The 18516-nt window shown below is 46.6% G+C and overlaps 1 protein-coding gene across 1 annotated transcript; it reads right to left on the minus strand.

Annotated features, from left to right (window-relative positions):
• Window positions 1-935: 935 nt before the first annotated feature.
• KCTD7 (potassium channel tetramerization domain containing 7) lies at window positions 936-13609 on the minus strand. The gene is made up of 5 exons (XM_043559888.1): window positions 13227-13609; window positions 10004-10173; window positions 6934-7112; window positions 6104-6476; window positions 936-2366 (listed from the first exon to the last, which is right to left on the minus strand). Exons 1-5 carry the CDS (start codon window positions 13368-13370, stop codon window positions 2363-2365), a joined length of 870 nt encoding a protein of 289 aa, XP_043415823.1. The 5' UTR covers window positions 13371-13609; the 3' UTR covers window positions 936-2362.
• Window positions 13610-18516: the final 4907 nt, after the last annotated feature.

Below are 18516 nucleotides of genomic sequence, written 5' to 3' on the forward strand. Positions count from 1 at the left end.
ATGGGTCCCTGGGGCAGAGTAAGCGGAGGCAGAGCTGAAGATAAGGATGTAATGTTGAAAAACACACTAAAAAAGGCATTTATAGGGATTTAAACCTACTCATGATAACATTCTAGGGACTTAAACCTACTCAGGATACCATCCAATCCCTTTACAAAAATAACAAAAGTATAAAGATTTCAACTAAATTCTTAACTTATAAATTTCTTTTAACGGAGGTCAAGCTCCAAGTTTTGTGGTGCTTTTGGGGTTCTATTTCTTAATTTTATTAATAAAGGAGATAAGTATGTATACATCTATTCCAAAGATCTACTGGAGCTAGGCCATCTGCCAAGGTCACTTAATATAGGGAAAAAAAAAACCAACAGGGTCTATAATACATTAAGAGAATATTCTAAAAGTCATGGTTTGTGGAAGGGTGATTCAGTTTGCTACTGAGATCACAGAAGGGTGAGAAAGGTGCATCACAATCTGATTATAGGCCCCTTTTATGAAGTATTTCTGGATGGTTTAAGATGGTTCAACTCAGCCTTCCTACAGTTGTGTTGGATTTTTTTCCTGGTGCACAACAGTTCTGTTTCCACTTGGTTCCAGGCGGTTGGAGGTGGTAGAATCCCAGGATCTTCAGATTATGTCAATGCTCAGGAAGAACAAGTGTGTGATGGAAGAAGTCCTTAGCAATTGGGAATGGGGCTGCCTCGTTTCTAAGACTCAACTCACTGTTACTGTGTGTATATGCTGGGAAGGGAGCTTTGTGGAGGGGGAGGTAAAAGCTTGGACATCAGATCTACGACTTTTGTAATAACACTATCAGTTTTTCCTTATATTTAGACTTTAGAAGAAGATATTCATCTAAGGGAGAAATGAGATGCCTAATGTTCACAGCTAGTAAGATCATTGTAGAAATGACTGGAGAAGGGAAAAAAGGCACATAATTACTCTTGCTCAGAACAAGATGCTCATTGGCATCCTATTCATATAGGCACTTTATTTTAAAGTTACGTTAGAAATAAAGTTTAAAATTATGTTTAAAAAATAGAGAACAGTATAAAGTACATGAAAGGAAAAACAAAATGGTAAGGAGTCAAAGGACAGGAAGTTAAAGGTAAGTGAACACAAGCTTGAGCAACATGCTAGAAGTTAAGCAAATCAAAATGAAAGGTAATCAAAGCTAGCTAAGAGATCATCTTCAAAATGATGACAAAGGAACAAATAGGCAGGACTGAGACCCAGATCTAAGGGTCGTAAGTCCCAAGCCAGGCACACAGCATCCCCCAAGCCACACTAAAGAGCCTCACACTCAATTATTCTCTTGATGTCAGGGGTCCCTGAAGGAGGGCCGCGGCCTCAGGCACACTCCCCACATGATCAGGCTGCATCTGTGTGGTTAGGCCAGGAGGCTGCAAGAGTCTGATTAACTCAAGCTGTCCCGGATCATCCTGCCATACCCAGGATCCAGCCAGAGAGCCACTACTGACCTCCACTCATTGCCCATGAGCAGGGTCCTTCTCCATCTAGCAAACATGTGCCCTTTACTAAGAAGGGCGGCACACTGGGGACCCCAGCTAGCTCCTTAATACTCAGGGACTACTTAAGACCTACGCATCCAAGGAAGTTTTCTAATATGACTTCTAGAGTATCTGCTTTTAAAATCTGCACAGACTGAAGCAGGGTGAAGCCCTGAGTCTCAGAGGTGGGACACTGAGCTCTGTTGTCAGTGTCCCACTGACAAGAAGGGAGGGCTCTGTTGAACACTTGTGAGGATTTCCGAAAAGGGCCCTGGGTTTGAATCCTGACTTGGCCATTTACTAGCTATCTGCCCTTGAGGCAATTATGTCTCCATGAGCTTCAGTTTCCAACTTATTAAGTATTATTAGTGTATCATTACTATGTGATTGTGTGCACAGTAATTAGGTCAGGGAATACATTTGGCACAGGTAATGCAGCAGTGCTTTTGTTTAAAAGTCAGAATAATCAGAGATTTAAGGAAGCAGTTGGAGGGTGGCATAGCTACCCAGCATGTCAGAATTCACCTTTCCATGAACAAGTGATTCCATTAAGTGACTCCATGGGGCATCCTGATGAGGACACTCATTAGCCAGGAAGGTGTCAAACTCTGCTTTCAGAGGAAGGGCAACTTATACCCATCTTCCTCAAGTAAGGGTCTTAACCACTAAGGCTTACATAAGCTTAGAGCCATTTATCTCGCCCTTGAAAGAAGTGGTGACATGATAGGAGGGATTTCTTTCAGAACCACCTGACATGGCTGTTAGCCACAGAGTGACCGTGCAACTGTGGTATCTTCTTCCCCTGAAGACCTCTCAACACAAGAGGGCAAAGCCTAGGCTGGGTGGGCACACTCCTACCTGGAACAGAGACAAGGCTACAGTTACTGCAGAAGGGCCTTCATGGTGCCCATCTCCCTCTAACTTCAAGTCAGGGCAGAAGTTCAGGGGCTGGTCTCAGGAAAGAGCCTCTTTTATTTAGCTGAGTATTTAAAAATATAACACATTTTAAGCAGAAATCGAGACATAGTCTGTGATTTGCTCGCACAGTGGGGGGCAGAGGAGGGATGAGAGTAAGTCTCTAAAAAAGAAAGGCACAGCACCCAGGTTCTAATTCTTTATTTTAATGCCACGTGAGGGTACTGAGGCTCCATGCACCAAAGCGCTCACAGACAGGGAGTGAACGAACATAGGAAATGTTATACCATGTACACGAACCCAACACCCAACACCGTACAGAAGGAAGACAATGGACCCAGGTGACCTCCCATACTCCAGAGGCAACCTGTTCCTATACCCAGTCTTTGTTCCCTCCTCCTCAACCCCTGCCCACCCACCCTTCTCCCAATTAACATATGTATACATGTATGATTCTTCCAGAATTCCAAAAAGTGCCTCTTCCACCCCAGTCTCTCACACTCTGGCTTCTGATGAATAGAGCCTCCCTCTTTTAAGGATCACAAGGCAGCCACTACCTTCATGAAAGAGTCGCAGCAAAATGGTGCCCAAGAAAGCTTAATCACTTAGAATCAAATATGGACAGAAGGTATGCAGAAGGATATTTGAAATTCTAACTGGGATCAGTGTGAGTAGTTTTTGGTTTTTTGTTGTTGTTGTCATTTGTCTTAACCTCTTCAAAATCCAGCTGAGGCCAAGACTGCACACTGAGGCTCACCCCACTTTGTGGTTTGGAAATGTCATTCTTCCTAGTCTTCCAACAAGCAACCCAGAACAGGAAGATAAGGTCACCTGACCAGCCTGAGGCACAAGGTTCAGACAGCTCCCAGAATATCCTCAGCCCCAGGAAGAAAGAATAGAAACTTTCAGAGCACAGTTGACTCCTTGCCACGTGATAAGCACTGGACAGCCTTGTGAATTAACCGAAGGTAGAATAAGGGTGGTGACGAGTCCTGTATTTCTTCTATTTAGAGTGCTACCCAAAGAATTCCCCCTTCTGGGATGGTGTGATGTGTTTCATTGTGGTTTTGCTTCAATCTTTTTTGTGCCATTAGTTAACTTTTTCATTTTTATTGAATTTTGTTATGGCTGCTATTGCACCACACGATCCTGTATCCTAAAACTTTCACCTTCCCAACCAGTGAGCATGACACCTGGGAGAAAAGGTGCCCACAAACACAATGGAAGCTCCAAAGGCAGGCGCTTTGGTTTGACCCATCAACACGATATTTTCATAGAATGCTATGAAAATATACTCCCTTTTGATTGGGAAGAAGTGTTCATCCTTTGGGGCCCTCCTTCCTAACCCAACCGTTCTTATGCTTTAGAGTTGACCAGTTAGAGTTGAGAAAGGATACAACTTGGAGAAGTCTCTTCCTCAGATATGACCTTTATTTGGAGGCCATTACCACCACCACCACAACCAAAAGCACTTTTCAGCCTGGCCTTGGCTTCTCATCAGAGAATGGCCAAATTGGGCCACTGAATTCTTTTACTTCGTTTGGAAAGAGCTCTAAGCTGGCTGCCAGTATCCCTGCGCTGCCTGGTCTACTGGCCCAGCGCCTTGTCTCCCGCACAATGGCACAGAACACACCACTGTGAGAACAACACAGGGGCAGAGCGGATCCAAAGGGGTGTCTCTAGCAAGAGGCACAAGGACAGTGTCCTTGTGCAGCATCTCTGCAGCTCCAAGCTTGTCTTCAGGGATTGTTTTTGAGCAAACCAATCACTCCATCCTACGTGCATGGACTCTAAATAACCAAGTACTGTGATACTCTGTGACAAGGGTGGGAGAGAGACAGGGCCAAGGCCAGATTCCTGAAAGCACTAGGATTAATTGTCTGCTTTCTACTCATACTGCCTTTCTCCTGAATAGCTTGCCTCAGTGTCTGTCTAAAAATGAATCTGTATTAGGCAGTAACACCAACTGGAGCAACTTAAATGAAAGACTTCTGTTAGAACAAGACAAGAGGCATGCTGTTGGACTAAGTTTCAAGCAGGGAAATCAACTCCAGAAAAGTGATGATTCATCTGTGGATGAGAACAATAGAAGGGATGCGTACCTTGGAACCTGAACAACTGACTGTATACTTTCCTCTTAGATCTCATTCTATACCTCTGTTCCACCATATAAGAACACAATGTAAGAGTGCAAAACCATGCCCTGGAATCCCTGTTGCCACAGAGGGCCAGGAGGTCACTGCCCTATGAAGGAGTTCTGCCAAGGTCCTAAGGCTTGGCCTTCTCTTCCTTAGAAGGATACAGACATCTTTAGCTACCCCTTCCCTACATCACCAACCATTGGTCTCACAGGACTGAGACCAATGAGGCTGTCCTCACTAGTTTTTTATATACAAAAAATCTCTCTACAAAACACCCAGGAGCAATCAAACACAATCACGATCACATGGAGAAGTCTCTAATGCAGCACAGAAATGTTACGTTCCGATTGCTGGTGCTGCATGGCTCTTCCTTTAGGGGATGTGTGTCCACATCCGACTGACCACCCTAGTCTGCACATGGAGCAAGAAGGAAATGCAGTGGGAACAGAGCCTTGTGAATCTTTTTCTGTCTCTGAAATGGGGACAGTAAAACACGATGGAAGTGCTGCTATCTTCCTACAGCTCCCGGGATAGCTGTGCCTCCCACCCAACCCTTTCTTTGCCTCCTCAGAACAGACACTCTCCTAGGAGAACATTAGCAGGATAAAGCAATAGGGTTAAAAACACAGGGGGTTTCTATCTAAGGAGGTTCACCACAAATTGGATGCTAACACATGAAATGGCAGCCAAAGAGATATTCTGAGCCTCTAGAAAGGATGTTATATCTCAAAGATAACAGAAGATCTATGCAACTTGTCTGCTCGATTCGGGAAATCTTCAAAAGGAACCTCTGAAATCTGCATTACAGCCCTGAGAAGATAACCCTTCAAGCAAGGAAGGTTGGTGGAAGGTAGGAGAAGCCAAGGCCCTAAGGCAGGGCTGTAAACATTGTGCTTTTCTAAGGCCAACCTGGTACATGGCTTTGGCAACTATGGTTACATCTCCAAAAAGTGGTGAAGAATATGTTCCAGGAGGAAGAGTCTTTCCACATCCTAAAACAAAGCATGGAACTATCCCTGGGGGAAGAGGGAGAGAAGATGCTTCTTCTTCAGCCAGGGGCTGTGGGGCGGCTACCTGGGTAAACCCCCCATCATATTCTGTGTTCATACCTATACACTAGGCACAAGGAAGGGATACGTGAACAGGGTTGAGGAAGTGATTATGCCTACAACAATTTGGTAACGTGGCTCTAAAAAGGGCAGAAACTCTCTTGCAAGAACAAGAGTGACAAAACCTCTCTGGACTTTCTGGTCAAGCCCTAGCTACCCAGACCCCTAAGCCTCAGGCAGAGATTGCTGTGCCTTGAGGAGAGGTCAGGTGAATCCAGGCACCAGGTCCCTGTGGGCCACAAGCCCTGAGCCTGACCCCGAGGTACAGCTGGGAGACCTCCGTCCCCTTGGAGCTGTGCCTCAGGACTTGGTCCTCACCTCAGCAGGTCTGGGGCAGTCAGTATCCCTTCCAGGGATCTTACTCCCAGCGCCACTAAGGGGAATGGACACCCTCCCTGATAGGACTCTGTTCCCTACCCGGGCTACTCACCACCATGTGATCTTGAACTCATAGATGGGGCGCTTGCAGTAGTAGTGGTTGATGAGGTGCTTGTCACACACCCCGATGCACTGATGGTCCACAGTGAGGCCCTGGGCTGAGAGGTCCGTGACCAGGCAGTGCAGTAGGTCATAAACATCAGCCACAGCCTCCCAGGGCCCAAAAGATACATCCACTTCGCAGTGGTGCTCAAAGAGCTGCCCATCACTCTCACTCCGCTCGAAGCGCAGGGAGTTGAGAAGCGGACACTCATAGGGGGTGATGGGCATCTCCTCCTTGAAGACACAGACCTTGAGCTTGGCAAAACGGGCCTTCCGCTGTACTGCACGCAGCCGGGCAATCTCCACAATCCGCTCCAAGTGGTCTAGAGGGGTGAACACAGCACCCATCACTGGGACAGGGGTCAGGAGGTCGGGGGGCAGTGGGCAAGGCAGCATCAGGGCACAAAGAGAGAGCCCCGGTGAAGGCATGATCCAACAGGGAAGAGGCAGATCCTGGGGAAGGGACTCTGGGCCTGTGAAAGGCACAAACTTAAACAGGGACCATGGGTCTCCAAGGCAAAAGAAACCAAAAGGATAGAATGAGGATCATCCTTTTGAAATGTGATCTGATGATGTCACAGGAAAAGTGGGCCCTATTGAACCTGAATCTTCCCAGTTTGACTGGGAGGGGAGAGCAGAAGGGGAAGCAGAAATCTCTCTGATCCGGAGTAATACGGATACATCTTAGACCCACCTCTTTGGTGACGACCTATGCACACACAGATGCCTCGCAACCCTCCTTTCCCACACCTCAACCACCCTGGGCAGTTGACACCTCACCTTTGTAATAAGGCATGAGTCCCAGAAATGCCTGGCGCACTTTCTCCCCCTTCAGAGGCTGCATGTTCTCTAGCTGCTCCAGGAGGGGCCCGATGGCATAGTACTGAGCCTCTTTGTACACAGCCCGTACACGCTCCCGGGGTGGCAGGTCCCCTGAGCGCAGGAAATTCAGCACATCTCTGAGCAGGAAGGAAAGAGGGTTGGTGAGAAGGAGCTAATGGATCTGGGCAGTGTCACATAGTGGTTAGAGCACAGAGTCTGGAACCAGACTACTAGCTGTGTGACCTTGGAGAGGTGAACTTAACCTCTCTGTGCCTTGATTTTCCCATCTGTAAAATGAGGGAAAATTTAAAAACTACCTTGTAATGGTATAAAGGGATTAAATGATTAAAAAGTGCTTAGAAAATACCTGGCACAAGGTAAGTCCTCAATAAGCATTAATAGCTGTTATTATCAGTATCATCATTATTACATTTATAATCATTAGATATATTTATTTTATTAGGTATTGTTATTTTTGGGTATATATAGGAATAATGGAAACATACATATTCTAGGCTCCTTAAGACATATATATTTAAATTGAGGTCTAATTAATATGCAACAAATGTACAAATCTTTTTTTTTCAAATGTACAAACCTTAATTGTATAGTTTTATTATAACCACCACCTAGACCAAGATACAGAACATTTCAATCTCCTCAAAGTTTCCCTCTGCCTCTTCTCATTCAATCCCAGAATTCTATCAACAAAGATTAGTTTTGCCTCATCTTAAAACTCATGTAAGTGGCTGGATCTACTATAACTGATTTAACCCATTCTCCTGCTGATGGACAGTTGAGTTGTTTCCAGTTTAGGGCTCTTATGAGTAAAGCTGTGATGAACATTCCTGTATAAGACTTTCTGTGGACACACGCACCAACTTCTCTTGGCTAAATATTAGGAGAATTGTTCAGTCATAAGGTGAAGCGCATGCTTAACAAAATGGTTGTAGCATTTTATGTTTCCACTAGCAATGTAGTAGCCTTCCCCATTTTCTATATTTCTTTGCCATTCATCTTATTTTGTAGCTATATGGACAGCAAATGCTACCCTGAACACCTGGACAAATTGGTTTCTCGAATGAATAAAATCACATACTGCATTTTCTTAAAATAAAAATTCAGTTCTTTTAATTCCATCTTCAGATTCTTTGGTGCTAAGAGTAATCATAATCAGATCCATCGTCAGTTAAGTGTGGCAAGGTCTTTACTTCTGTAAAGATAATGTGAGTAAACCCCAAGATCAAGATGTTGCCTCAATAGCTTGTCTATGACCATGATGTAATGGTAGTAACAATCACTAAGTATTAGTCTGGGTCAGCTACTATTTCTATGTTACCCCATTTAATCCCTTCAATGACATTTAAGTGCCATCTTAGGTCCGTTTTTAAATGAAGAAAAAGAGGGGCTCAGAGAGGTTAAAGAATACCCTTACTCAAGGAGCTACAGCTAGCAGAGGCCCAGATGCAGTCATGGTTGACTCCAAGTCCATACCCACAGTGGTCCAGACTCTAGTCCAAAGTGTTATTCACTGATCACAGTGGGAAACTGCCCCAGGTGGTGACCCAAGCAGCCTCCCTGGTGGGTGCTAGGGACACATGAGCTGCCCCAGCAGAGAAATGTACCTGATCAAATGCCCTGAGCCCCTATTTTATTTTCTCTGAGTCTTTAAGCAACTTCATCTGCTGATGATGAATCACAGACCATTGGAGTCTAGCAGCCTGAGGATAAATGCCACAATACCCTGCTTTCTGCCACACCCTGGCCCAGCTCTGACCCTCTCCAGCTATGGCCACCTGGGCATGGGCACATCAGCTTAGAGCCAAAGCCTGTTCCTCCTCCCCACAACCCCTTCCCAAATTAGTCCTCTAGGATCTTAAGCAAACCTTGGTCTGCTCTGAAAAACATGACCCCAGGGCAAGGCCCAGCTAAGAGTGCTGTGGGAGTTGCCAGCTGGGGCCAGCACTTTCCTCCCCCAAACAGCCTGCAAACAAAAATCTTTTTATAGCTCTGCAGAGCGATGTGACACTTTGTTTTCTCAGCATTGGAGGCAGCTGACAGCCCAATGGGGAAACCCAGATGCTTCAAAGCAAATTGCATGACCAGAGGCTCCTTTCTGAGGATAAAAATGACCTTTCTCCCAGTGCAGGCGATCCTACTTGGGAGGCCAGCACAGATACGTAGTGGTTGGAGACTTTCTGACTCCTTAGCCAATGTGTTGAAGGTCAAGAATCATGTTAGTTCTGTAGTCATCTCCAAAGTTAGACTGAAGGGGCAAAGAGCTTCAGCCACATGCTCTGGAAGGACCCGGTGAGGGGTCACACCAAGGCTCTTTACGTAATCGGCATGGCAGGCCTGTGAGGCAGCTGTAATTATTTCTCATTTCACAAGCAAGGAAACTAAAACATAAAGTCTTTAAATTGTTTACGTGTTAAGGTATCAGAAGTCCTTCCTTGGGAAGGGCTATTTTCTTTTTTGAGATTGTGTCTTTCTGTGTTTTAGCGTTAAAATGACAGTCACAATTGAAGGTGTTTGTTTTTTTCTAAAGGCTTTTCTGGCAAAATTAAAAGATGGCAATCATATGTTGGCCCTTCCTTCACCTTTTTTGTTCATTTGTTTTAAACCATCAAAGAAAGTCTGAGAACCACGGTCATACACCATGTCCCTCCCTAATGGCAATGTGGAGCCCCAGAATCTGAATCTGAGGATATTCTCCAAGAAGTTGTTTTGGGGCTCCCCTGCCTATAGGTGGCATCACACCTATTCCATACAGATGACAACTTCCTGGTCTCCAATTTCATCACATCCAGCCAGTGTGTGGCAACTTGGGCTCTCTCTGGCTGTCCTTGTCTCCTCTGGGAAAGATACTATGGTTTTTGATCCAATTCAATAAGCACATTTATTAAATTCCATCAGTACATTTGCTATTTTCTTTTCTGGTCATTAATGGAAGATACCAAAGCCCCATATTGAAGCCCAGGTCCTACTTACTAGAACTATAAGGTTGATCATAGAGGGAGAAACATACCCAAAGTGGGTGCCATCCCGGTCAATGAAGTACCGGCCCTCGGAGTCTGTGGGAATGTAATGTCGCCCGCTGAACATGGCCGCCAGCATGGTGTCTTCATAGCGCCGCAGGGTGGACAGGCGTGTGGTGAAGTGAGCCCCTCCAATGTTAAGGGGAACAACCTCAGGAAACTGGAAAGGAACCACCGGCACTTTCAGCCAGGCATTGGGGAATGAGAACAGAGGCTGCTCTGATTGTGGTCTTCTGGGGTCTTATTAGTGCTACACCATTCAGTCACCCAACGCTAAAATCCAGGAGTCTTTCTGAATGTTCTTCTCTCTCCTCTCTTTCCCCACACTCATCAGTTGCCAAGTCCTACCCACTCCCCCCCCCCCCCCCAGCCATTAAATCAGGCCTTCCCACCCCAATTCTGCTATCGCTGTTCTGGAGTTCAAAGCCGTCATTGTCCTCTTTTCCACTTCCTGAATTTGTCACTTTTATGCCCTTGCTCATGCTGTCTTCTCTGTCCAGAATGTTCTTTCCACTCTCCCTTTGTCCATCTAGTAAATGCATTTGCCCCGTGTGTGGTGTATGTTGTTCACTGCACAAGGACACTGATCTGAGAGTGATCTGCTAGCCCAGCTGTGTGTCCTTTCTCTAATACACACCAAGGCACCATATAGGTTAGCAGCATCCGCGCATTCTAAAAGTTTCTCTTCAGGGCGCCTGGGTGGCTCAGTTGGTTAGGTAGCTTGATTTCAGCTCAGGTCATGATCCCAGGGTTGTGAGATGGAGTCTTACGCTGGGCTCCATGCTGAGTGTGGAGCCTGCTTAATATTCTCTCTCCCTCTGCCCGTCCCCAAGTTGTGTGCACATGCGCACACTCTCTCTTTCTTAAAAAATAAAATAAAAGGTTCTCTTTAAGTTTCCCAATCCTGTAAGCATTTCTGTTCTATTGTTCCTCACATGCACCCAAGACAGAGTTAACTGAACATTCCCTCCATCGTGCCTTCACCATGGACCACACACCCTCCTCGCCTAGCACGGTACACCAGCAGTTATTTTCCTCTGTCAGCTCTCCCTTCTAGACCTCAAGCTTCCTGAGGGCAGGGACGGCATCTTGTTCACTAATCATGAGGCCACCCGCAGCAGGGCTCATAGGTGTTTGTGGAACAATTCCAGGCATCCACTCCTCATTCTTTGTACCTCACTGCTTCTTTCTTAATCTGTAGAGTGAGATCAGTCCCCCGTCCAGCTAAGGTTCCGGAGGCAAGGGCAGGGGGAAGAACAGGGAATGATGGTATAGATTTGCCAGGAGAAGTTCTAGGGTCTCCCTAAAATACTCAGGACCTTTTTTGGGGGAGGTGGAGGGTGGGAATATCTTTCACTGCTTGTGGTTTTAAAGAAATGAAGCCAGTTCTCTCTAATTTTCCCACAACCTCCAGATTGACTAAAATTTTGTACGAGTGCATACTTTTCAATATTACATCTCTAAGGCTCCAGTGTATGTTTATCCAGATAGTCCTTTCCTCCAGCCTTCCAGTTTTTTTTCCTACATTTTTTTAGGTGTAGTTGACGCACAACGTTACATTAGTTTTGGGTGTGTGACACTGTAATTTGTTAAGTCTTTACATGGTATGCTTACAAGTGCAGCTACCACCTGCCACCATTTATTAACGTTATGATTTCACTGACTGTATTCCTTATGTTGTACTTTTTATCCCCGTGAATTATTTATTCCATAACTAGGAGCAAATACCTCCCACTCCCCTTCACCCATTTTGCCCATCCCTCCACCCTTCCTGCCCTCTGGCAACCACCAGCTTGTGCTCCGTATTTATGGGTCTATTTATGCTTTGTTGTTTTTTTGTTTGTTTTTTAGATTTCACATATAAGTAAAATAATATCAACTTTTTAAAAGTTCTTTGTGAACTAAAGTAGGATAAAAATACATTAAATCAAAGTTACCCAGAGCCTAGTGCAGTGCCTGGCATGCAGCAAAGACCCAAGTGTGCATTAAATGAATGAGTGAATGAATGCATGAAATAGAAAGGTTATGTACAGTTCTTCTGTGCGTATGCACTGTTACTCTTCTGCAACCAAAGGATAACAAATGCCTTCTACTTAGTCTATAGCTCCAATAAAACTATTCTAGGTGCATAGCAAGGACTCAAATATTTTGAGATAACAATGCTTTACATTTCTGGAGCTCTTTACACCTTTTCCAAGGATATCTCATACGAATCCAAGTGTCTGCTCCACAGTAGAGCTGAAAAGACTGAGGCACAGAGGCAAAAGCAACCAAAAACTGTTCTGGATCTCACATGGAACAATGTGTCTGGGGGGGAGCTGGCCTACAGTCTCTGGGTGTTGCCTCTTTGTCTCAAACCCCATTGTTTCCCCAATGACAGTGCATGAAAAGTAAGCACCACAGTGTTTCTAACGGCTCCACCGCCAACTGCAAAGAGTACTTTTAGAGTTGTGCTCATTGTTGTGTTTCATGATGTCGAGGGCACAGGCTTCTAATCCCCAGGGGAGGAGCCACCCCCGGCCCAGCCCTGCCCCTCTGGAGCTGTCCATTCTCCTAGGATTCCTCCACACCCCACAGGCCCCCACATCCAGCACTACCTTAGCTCCTACCTTCTGTCTCCCTCTTCAGCTCCCAGCAGTGCCCCACCTTCCCTTCTCTTTCCCCTTCTCTTGAGTGACATTTCAGCTCTAAATGTGATACTGTTATCACATCAAGACCAGTGGGAAGGAAAGCCATGGAGGTGTCAGGTGAGTGTGGACACATCTATTAATTAGCCTGCTTCTTATCTGCACAGAGTCCCTGACCCCACTTTCTGGGCAGCTGGAGGTTGGGTCTGGGCAACCACGAAGGCCTCCTCCCTGATTTTCTAGCAGACACTCTCATCTCTTGGGGCTCCAAGGTTCCCTTCCCACAGACTACCCTCCCTCTACTTGTTAAGGATGGGACTTAGGGGTGGGAGTAAACCAACCTTGCAGTGAGTGAACACTGAAAGGGGGGCGTGGGGTGGGGAGATCAGGTGCCCCCCGGGGACAGGAAGACACACCTGTGCCTTTTACAGGAGGATGAGTGGGCTGGGCAGCTCGGCTCTTCTGGCGCCGCCCTCAGCCCGACCCCCCCGACCCCAGCCTCGGCGCTGCTCACACCCCAAGGTCAGTTCTGCCGGGCACCTGCTTCTCCCTATGCGCCCCTTCCCACGCCCCACCCCCTGGGTACCTCCTGGGGCAGCAGGGGCAGCGCGTGCCCCGCCTGCGTGGCCGTCGGGGTGGCCGGCTCCAGAAAGTCGTCTTCGGCGTCGGAGCTGGACATGGCACCGTCCGGGCGACGGCTGTCTGGCTCCCGCCCCGTGACTACCACCATCCCTCTGGCTCTGGACAGTGGGCGCGGCTTCGGGCGGGCGGGAGGCGGCGGCCCCGGGCACTAGCGCCGAGCAGCGCCCGGCATGACGCTGCGCGGCCGACGGGCGGGCCCGGGGGCGGGGTGGGGGGGGGGGTGGAGAGCGCAGCGCGCGAGAGCCGGAGGGCGGCCACTCCCTCAGCGCCAACGGGCTCACGGACCACCGCGCGCACCGCAGGGCCACCGGCCTGACCCGGCCGCCTCCCGCTATTGGCCGAGGCTCCTCTTGCTCCGCCCCTGATTGGCAGGAGGCTTGTCCAGTCCAAGAGCAGGCAACGCGTTGAGTCTGCGCCCGAGTGGCCACTGGGAGCCGGACCTGCTTGCCTGCCCTGCTCTGATTGGTCCTCAGGCCAGCGGGCGCGCCCCTTCCATTCGCTATCCGCCCGGCGCACAGGGCGGCGCGCGAGATCGCCACATCTACGCGGACCCTCCTCGTTGGCTCGGAGGGTGGCTCCCGCATTGGAGTCGACGCCTAGTAACTAGACAGGAGGCAGGGCTCTCGAACTAGCTGTTTTGTCTTCAGGGCAGTGGGTTCTGTGTCTCCTTGGGCGTCGAAGGCCGGGGAAATCCTTAGGAGGGGAGGACCAGGTCACCTCAGTGGAGGTGGCGGGAGGACGTCTTGAGGATGCGGAGGGTGTGGCGGGAGGACGGCTGAGGTCGCTGAGGTTGTGAGAGAGGAGGGGAAGCATTGCGATCAGGCGACCCTCCACAGGCCACAAGGGCAAAACCTGGGTTTCCAGTCCTTCCTGATGGACTCATGCAGGAACCCGGAAAGAAGAAATAAATGTTCAGTTTATTTAAACTCAGTTTAGTTCAGTTAAAAATGACAGTGACTCTCCATCCTCTACGTGCCAGTTCCTCCGCGGATGGACACAGGCCCCACCCAAAGAAGCTGACATACTGTCTGCAGCCTCAGACTGTGTCCCCTGGGAGGGGCTGGGTCAGCTCAGGGACTGACTCTCCTAGGCATCACGCTCTGAGCTCTTTCAAACCATTTTTACACCCAGTTCCTCATCTGATCCCACTGTTGTGACAGAAAAGGCAATTGAGACCTAGAAGACTGGAACAGCTTCAGAGAGGTGGGCAATGAGCTAGAGGCACACACAGCACTTCCTCTTTTGGACCAATCACACTCCCAGGTGGAGAAGTGTTCCAGGTCAGTGTTTTCTCCCACATCGGTTGCATCGAAATCACTGGAGGGCGACCTTGTTAAAATACAGAGTCCCAGTCCTACCTCCAGAGAATCTGATTTGGTCTGTCTGGAGTGAAGCCCTTACATTCGCACTGCTGACAAACTCCCAAGTTATCCTGATGCTGCAGGTGCATGAACCACGCTTGGAGTAGCACTGCCCTAAAGAGGGCCCCTTGAGGCTTTCTCTTATCTATCACTACTCTCTCCAGCCCTTCCCAAGGACATGTATAACAAAATTTCCTCTTTCTGTCCCATGACAATTAGGACGTTTCAGCTGTAACAGAAACTGCGACCAAACTTGGCTTAAATGAGGATTTTATTATCTTACCTAACAAGAAGTCTGAGCAGATCCTGGGTTGATTCACTCAACATGGAGTTACCTGGACCAGCTTCCTTCCATTTCTCCACCCTCCCAGGTGGCCTCTCCTCACCCTAGGAATCCATGTGAGAAAACCACAGAACTGAGTCAGGAAGACAGTTTTTCCAACTCCTTAAGGAAAGCCTGTATAAAGAGAATGAGAAGGGAGACCCAGAGGCTCGGGAGGTGCGGAAATCCATGTGTAACTAGTTTTACATTGCATTCTGAATGTGTTGGAGTTTTCATTTTCCATTTCTGCTGAGGATTTCCTTTAGTAATACAGTTTCCCAGTTGTTTCTGTTTACACATTTGGTGGGGCGGGGAGGGGGGGGGGGTTTGGATCCAAGGTCAGCAGCCTGGAATGAGGACTTGCTGAATGAGTGGGAAGGGGTTGGAACAGGCTTTCTGGGAAAGCAGGGCACTTTGCTGGCAGCAGCTATCCCCACCCAACAGTGGAATGACTTCCAGGCCAGTTCACATGAAGGCTGCAGGGAAGGGTCAGTGAGCCTTTAAGAGAAGGATGGGATGAGTAGCCCATACTCATGCAGAGGTGGGGGCTGTTGTCAGAATACAGGCAGGTATACTCTGGGATCACTTCTCCAAGAGTGAACCAAACAAACAGGCCTGAGATCAAGCCCTGAGATTAGTAACTGGATTCTATTCTCCATGTCTCCCTAACAAAAAGAACTGAATGCTGGCAAATCTCCAGAGTATTGATTCAGCTACTGAATTTTCCCTCCTTATTCCAACTTACTGAATAATTTAACAACCAGAAAGGAAATGAAAACAGAAGCAAAAGCATCCATCTTCTTTTCCATATCACCTTTTCAGTTTTCATTTTGATTTAAATGTTTTAGACACGTAAACAATTATAGATAATACTTAGCTCCCTGCTCATGAAATGCAATATCACAAACACAGTTGTGTCTGCACATACCTCCCTAATTTCATCCCCCCCCCTCCCATATATGGTATGTATCATTCCATGCATGTTTTCTCTTTAGTTAGGATATATGATACAGCAAAGTGCAAAACTACATATGTACGGTTTGAAGAATAATTATAAAGGAGCTACCCATAAAACCACTACTCAATCAAGAACTAGAATATTACCAGTCCCTACATACTCCAAGGGTCCTCCCTGATGAAGACAACCTCCATTCTCCCAGAGGTCACCAGCATCTTTACTTTTCTGACAATCATTTCCTTGTTTTCCAAGTTTAACTACCCCTGTCTACACCACTGAGCAATGCAGCTTAATTTTTGTTTTTAGACTAAATAAAGGCAGCGTTATCCATGCCACTGATGAATATTTAATTATTTCCTAGTGTTGTATCAATCAGTGCTGCTACAAATCTTATTTTAATGTCTCTTGCTGCTCTGAACATTTCATATCAAATCATGTCACTCCTCCATTTAAAGCTCTTTAAAGGTATTCTTGTTTCAGAGAGGAGTGAAGAAAAAAAGCGTGGTTCTGAGTGAAGTGAAGGGAGAATGGGAAGAAAGAAAGAGAAAAGAGTGGGGGGGAAAAAGTGGAAATACTCTGTGGAGGAGTTTTGCTAGTGCCCAGAAGTCTTCCACCTTCCAAGTTTTAACTCCAATAAATTGATCTTTGATCTCTAGATTCTATCTTTCTCCCAAAACTGGTATATTTGCTTTTCTACTTCCTTAAGACTGATGGTCCCTTGCCCTCTCACCCTTTTTTTCTCAGGTAGCTAATAAAATAAAATCACTTGATTTTATTTCCTCCCCTATCCTACCATGACCCCATGTATCCATCTAAACATCTCCCTAGGGAATGTCTTCCTGTGTTCCCTTGCCAGCACCTGACCAAGGGACAAAACCCATTAGATTAACCCATCAGCCTTCTGTGTTCTATCTCTGGATAAGTGCCATCACCATATGAATTTAGATACCACTATAAATGCATGATTAACTCATGCAGTGCCACTGGGCCATCTGTCCATGTGTTTCTTCTAGTCAGCTCTTTCCTTTTTTATTTTTAATGTTTATTTATTTTGAGAGCAAGAGAGAGCGAGTGCATGAACAGGGGAGGGGGAGAGAGAGGGTGAGAGAGAAAAATCCAAACAGGCTCCATGCTATCAGTGCAGAGCCTGACATGGGGCTCGAACTCTCAACCACGAGATCATACCCTGAGCCAAAATTGAGTTGGATGCTTAACTGACAGAGCTACCCAGGCACCCCTCTTTTTTTATTTAGTTGAGATATAATTTTCATATAACATTATATTAGTTTTGGGTGTACAACATAATGATTCAATGTTTGTATAAATTGCAAAAAAGATTACCACAATAAATCCAGTCAATATCCAAGTCAGCTTCCTTTTCTATTTCCAAACTTACTCTTTCCAAGGCCCCTCTGCACTCCAGGATATCTCCTGTCCTTCCAGCAAATGGAAACTTGGCTTTTATTGCATAGAGTAATGCAGCTATCAGGCATGAAGAACTTCCTCAACTTCCTACCATCTCACCCTCAAATTAACCATCTCCTCTGGGTTTGAGGCTAAATCTCCCCAAGGAGGCTCTAGCTTGTATTTGCTCTATAAGTTAACCCTTCTCTCTCCTGAATTTTTGGTCTCTTCCTCTGTATGGTTTTCTTGGCTGCAGCCTATATACTATGTGCCAGTTTCTCCCATCATAATAAATAAAAATTCTTCTTCAATCTTGCATCCTTCTCTAGGTAGCACACCTTCTTTCTCTGTCCCATGGTAGCGAGTATTCTCACAAGTGTCCATACTGTTTCCTCTATTTCCTTATCCCCATTGCAGAGTAGGTTTCACACCCATCACTGAAACTGCTCTCCCCAAGATCAGCATGGCTTTCTAACTGCCAAGCCCAACCATCTGTCCTTCTTGAACTCTCTAGATCATACCACAGTGGAGTCTCTTAAAACCCTCTCCTCCTTTGAATTCCAGGAGCCTTTCCTGTCCTTTCCTTTCCTTTCCTTTCCATCTCTTTCCTGTCTCTTTTGCAGGGTTCATTCACCATCTCACCTCTTCAGAGCCATTGGATCCCAGAATTAGCCCTTGGCTTGCTTCTTTCCTATTCTACATATACTCTCAAGGTATGGTTTCAACCATGGTTTCAACCACAGTCTATATGTTAAAGATTCCCAAATTTAAATTTCCAACACAGCTCTTTCTCCTGAACTTTATACCCTTATTGTACATAAAACTGACTACTTGACATCTCTAACTGGATGTCCCTAAGGGCGCTTCAAATTTACCATGTTCAAAACCTAACTCAGCATTTTTCCACCAAGTGTTTCCATCCTTCCTTATTTCCCCCAATTCTCTCTACTCCTTGTTTAATGTTTATTTATTTTGAGGGAGAGAGATAGAGAGTGAGCAGAGGAGGGACAGAGAGGGGGGGGGGAGAGAGAGAGAGAGAGAGAAAGAGAGAGAGAGACCCAAGCAGGCTCTGCAGCTGTCAGTGCAGAGCCTGACATGGGGGTTGAATCCATGAACTGTGAGATCATGACCTGAGCTGAAACCAAGAGCCAGACACTCAACCAACCAAGTCACCCAGGTGCCCCACAAC

This window comes from Prionailurus bengalensis, chromosome E3 (genome assembly GCF_016509475.1).
Source record: "Prionailurus bengalensis isolate Pbe53 chromosome E3, Fcat_Pben_1.1_paternal_pri, whole genome shotgun sequence".
Classification (NCBI taxonomy): domain Eukaryota; kingdom Metazoa; phylum Chordata; class Mammalia; order Carnivora; family Felidae; genus Prionailurus; species Prionailurus bengalensis.

Coding starts and splice junctions, on each gene's coding strand:
- KCTD7 (XM_043559888.1), bottom strand. CDS start 13,370: ATGGTGGTAGTCACGGGGCGGGAGCCAGACAGCCGTCGCCCGGACGGT. Junction 10,174..13,226: donor TGCCCCTGCTGCCCCAGGAG/GTACCCAGGGGG, acceptor GTTCCTTTCCAG/TTTCCTGAGGTTGTTCCCCT. Junction 7,113..10,003: donor CGGGATGGCACCCACTTTGG/GTATGTTTCTCC, acceptor CTTCCTGCTCAG/AGATGTGCTGAATTTCCTGC.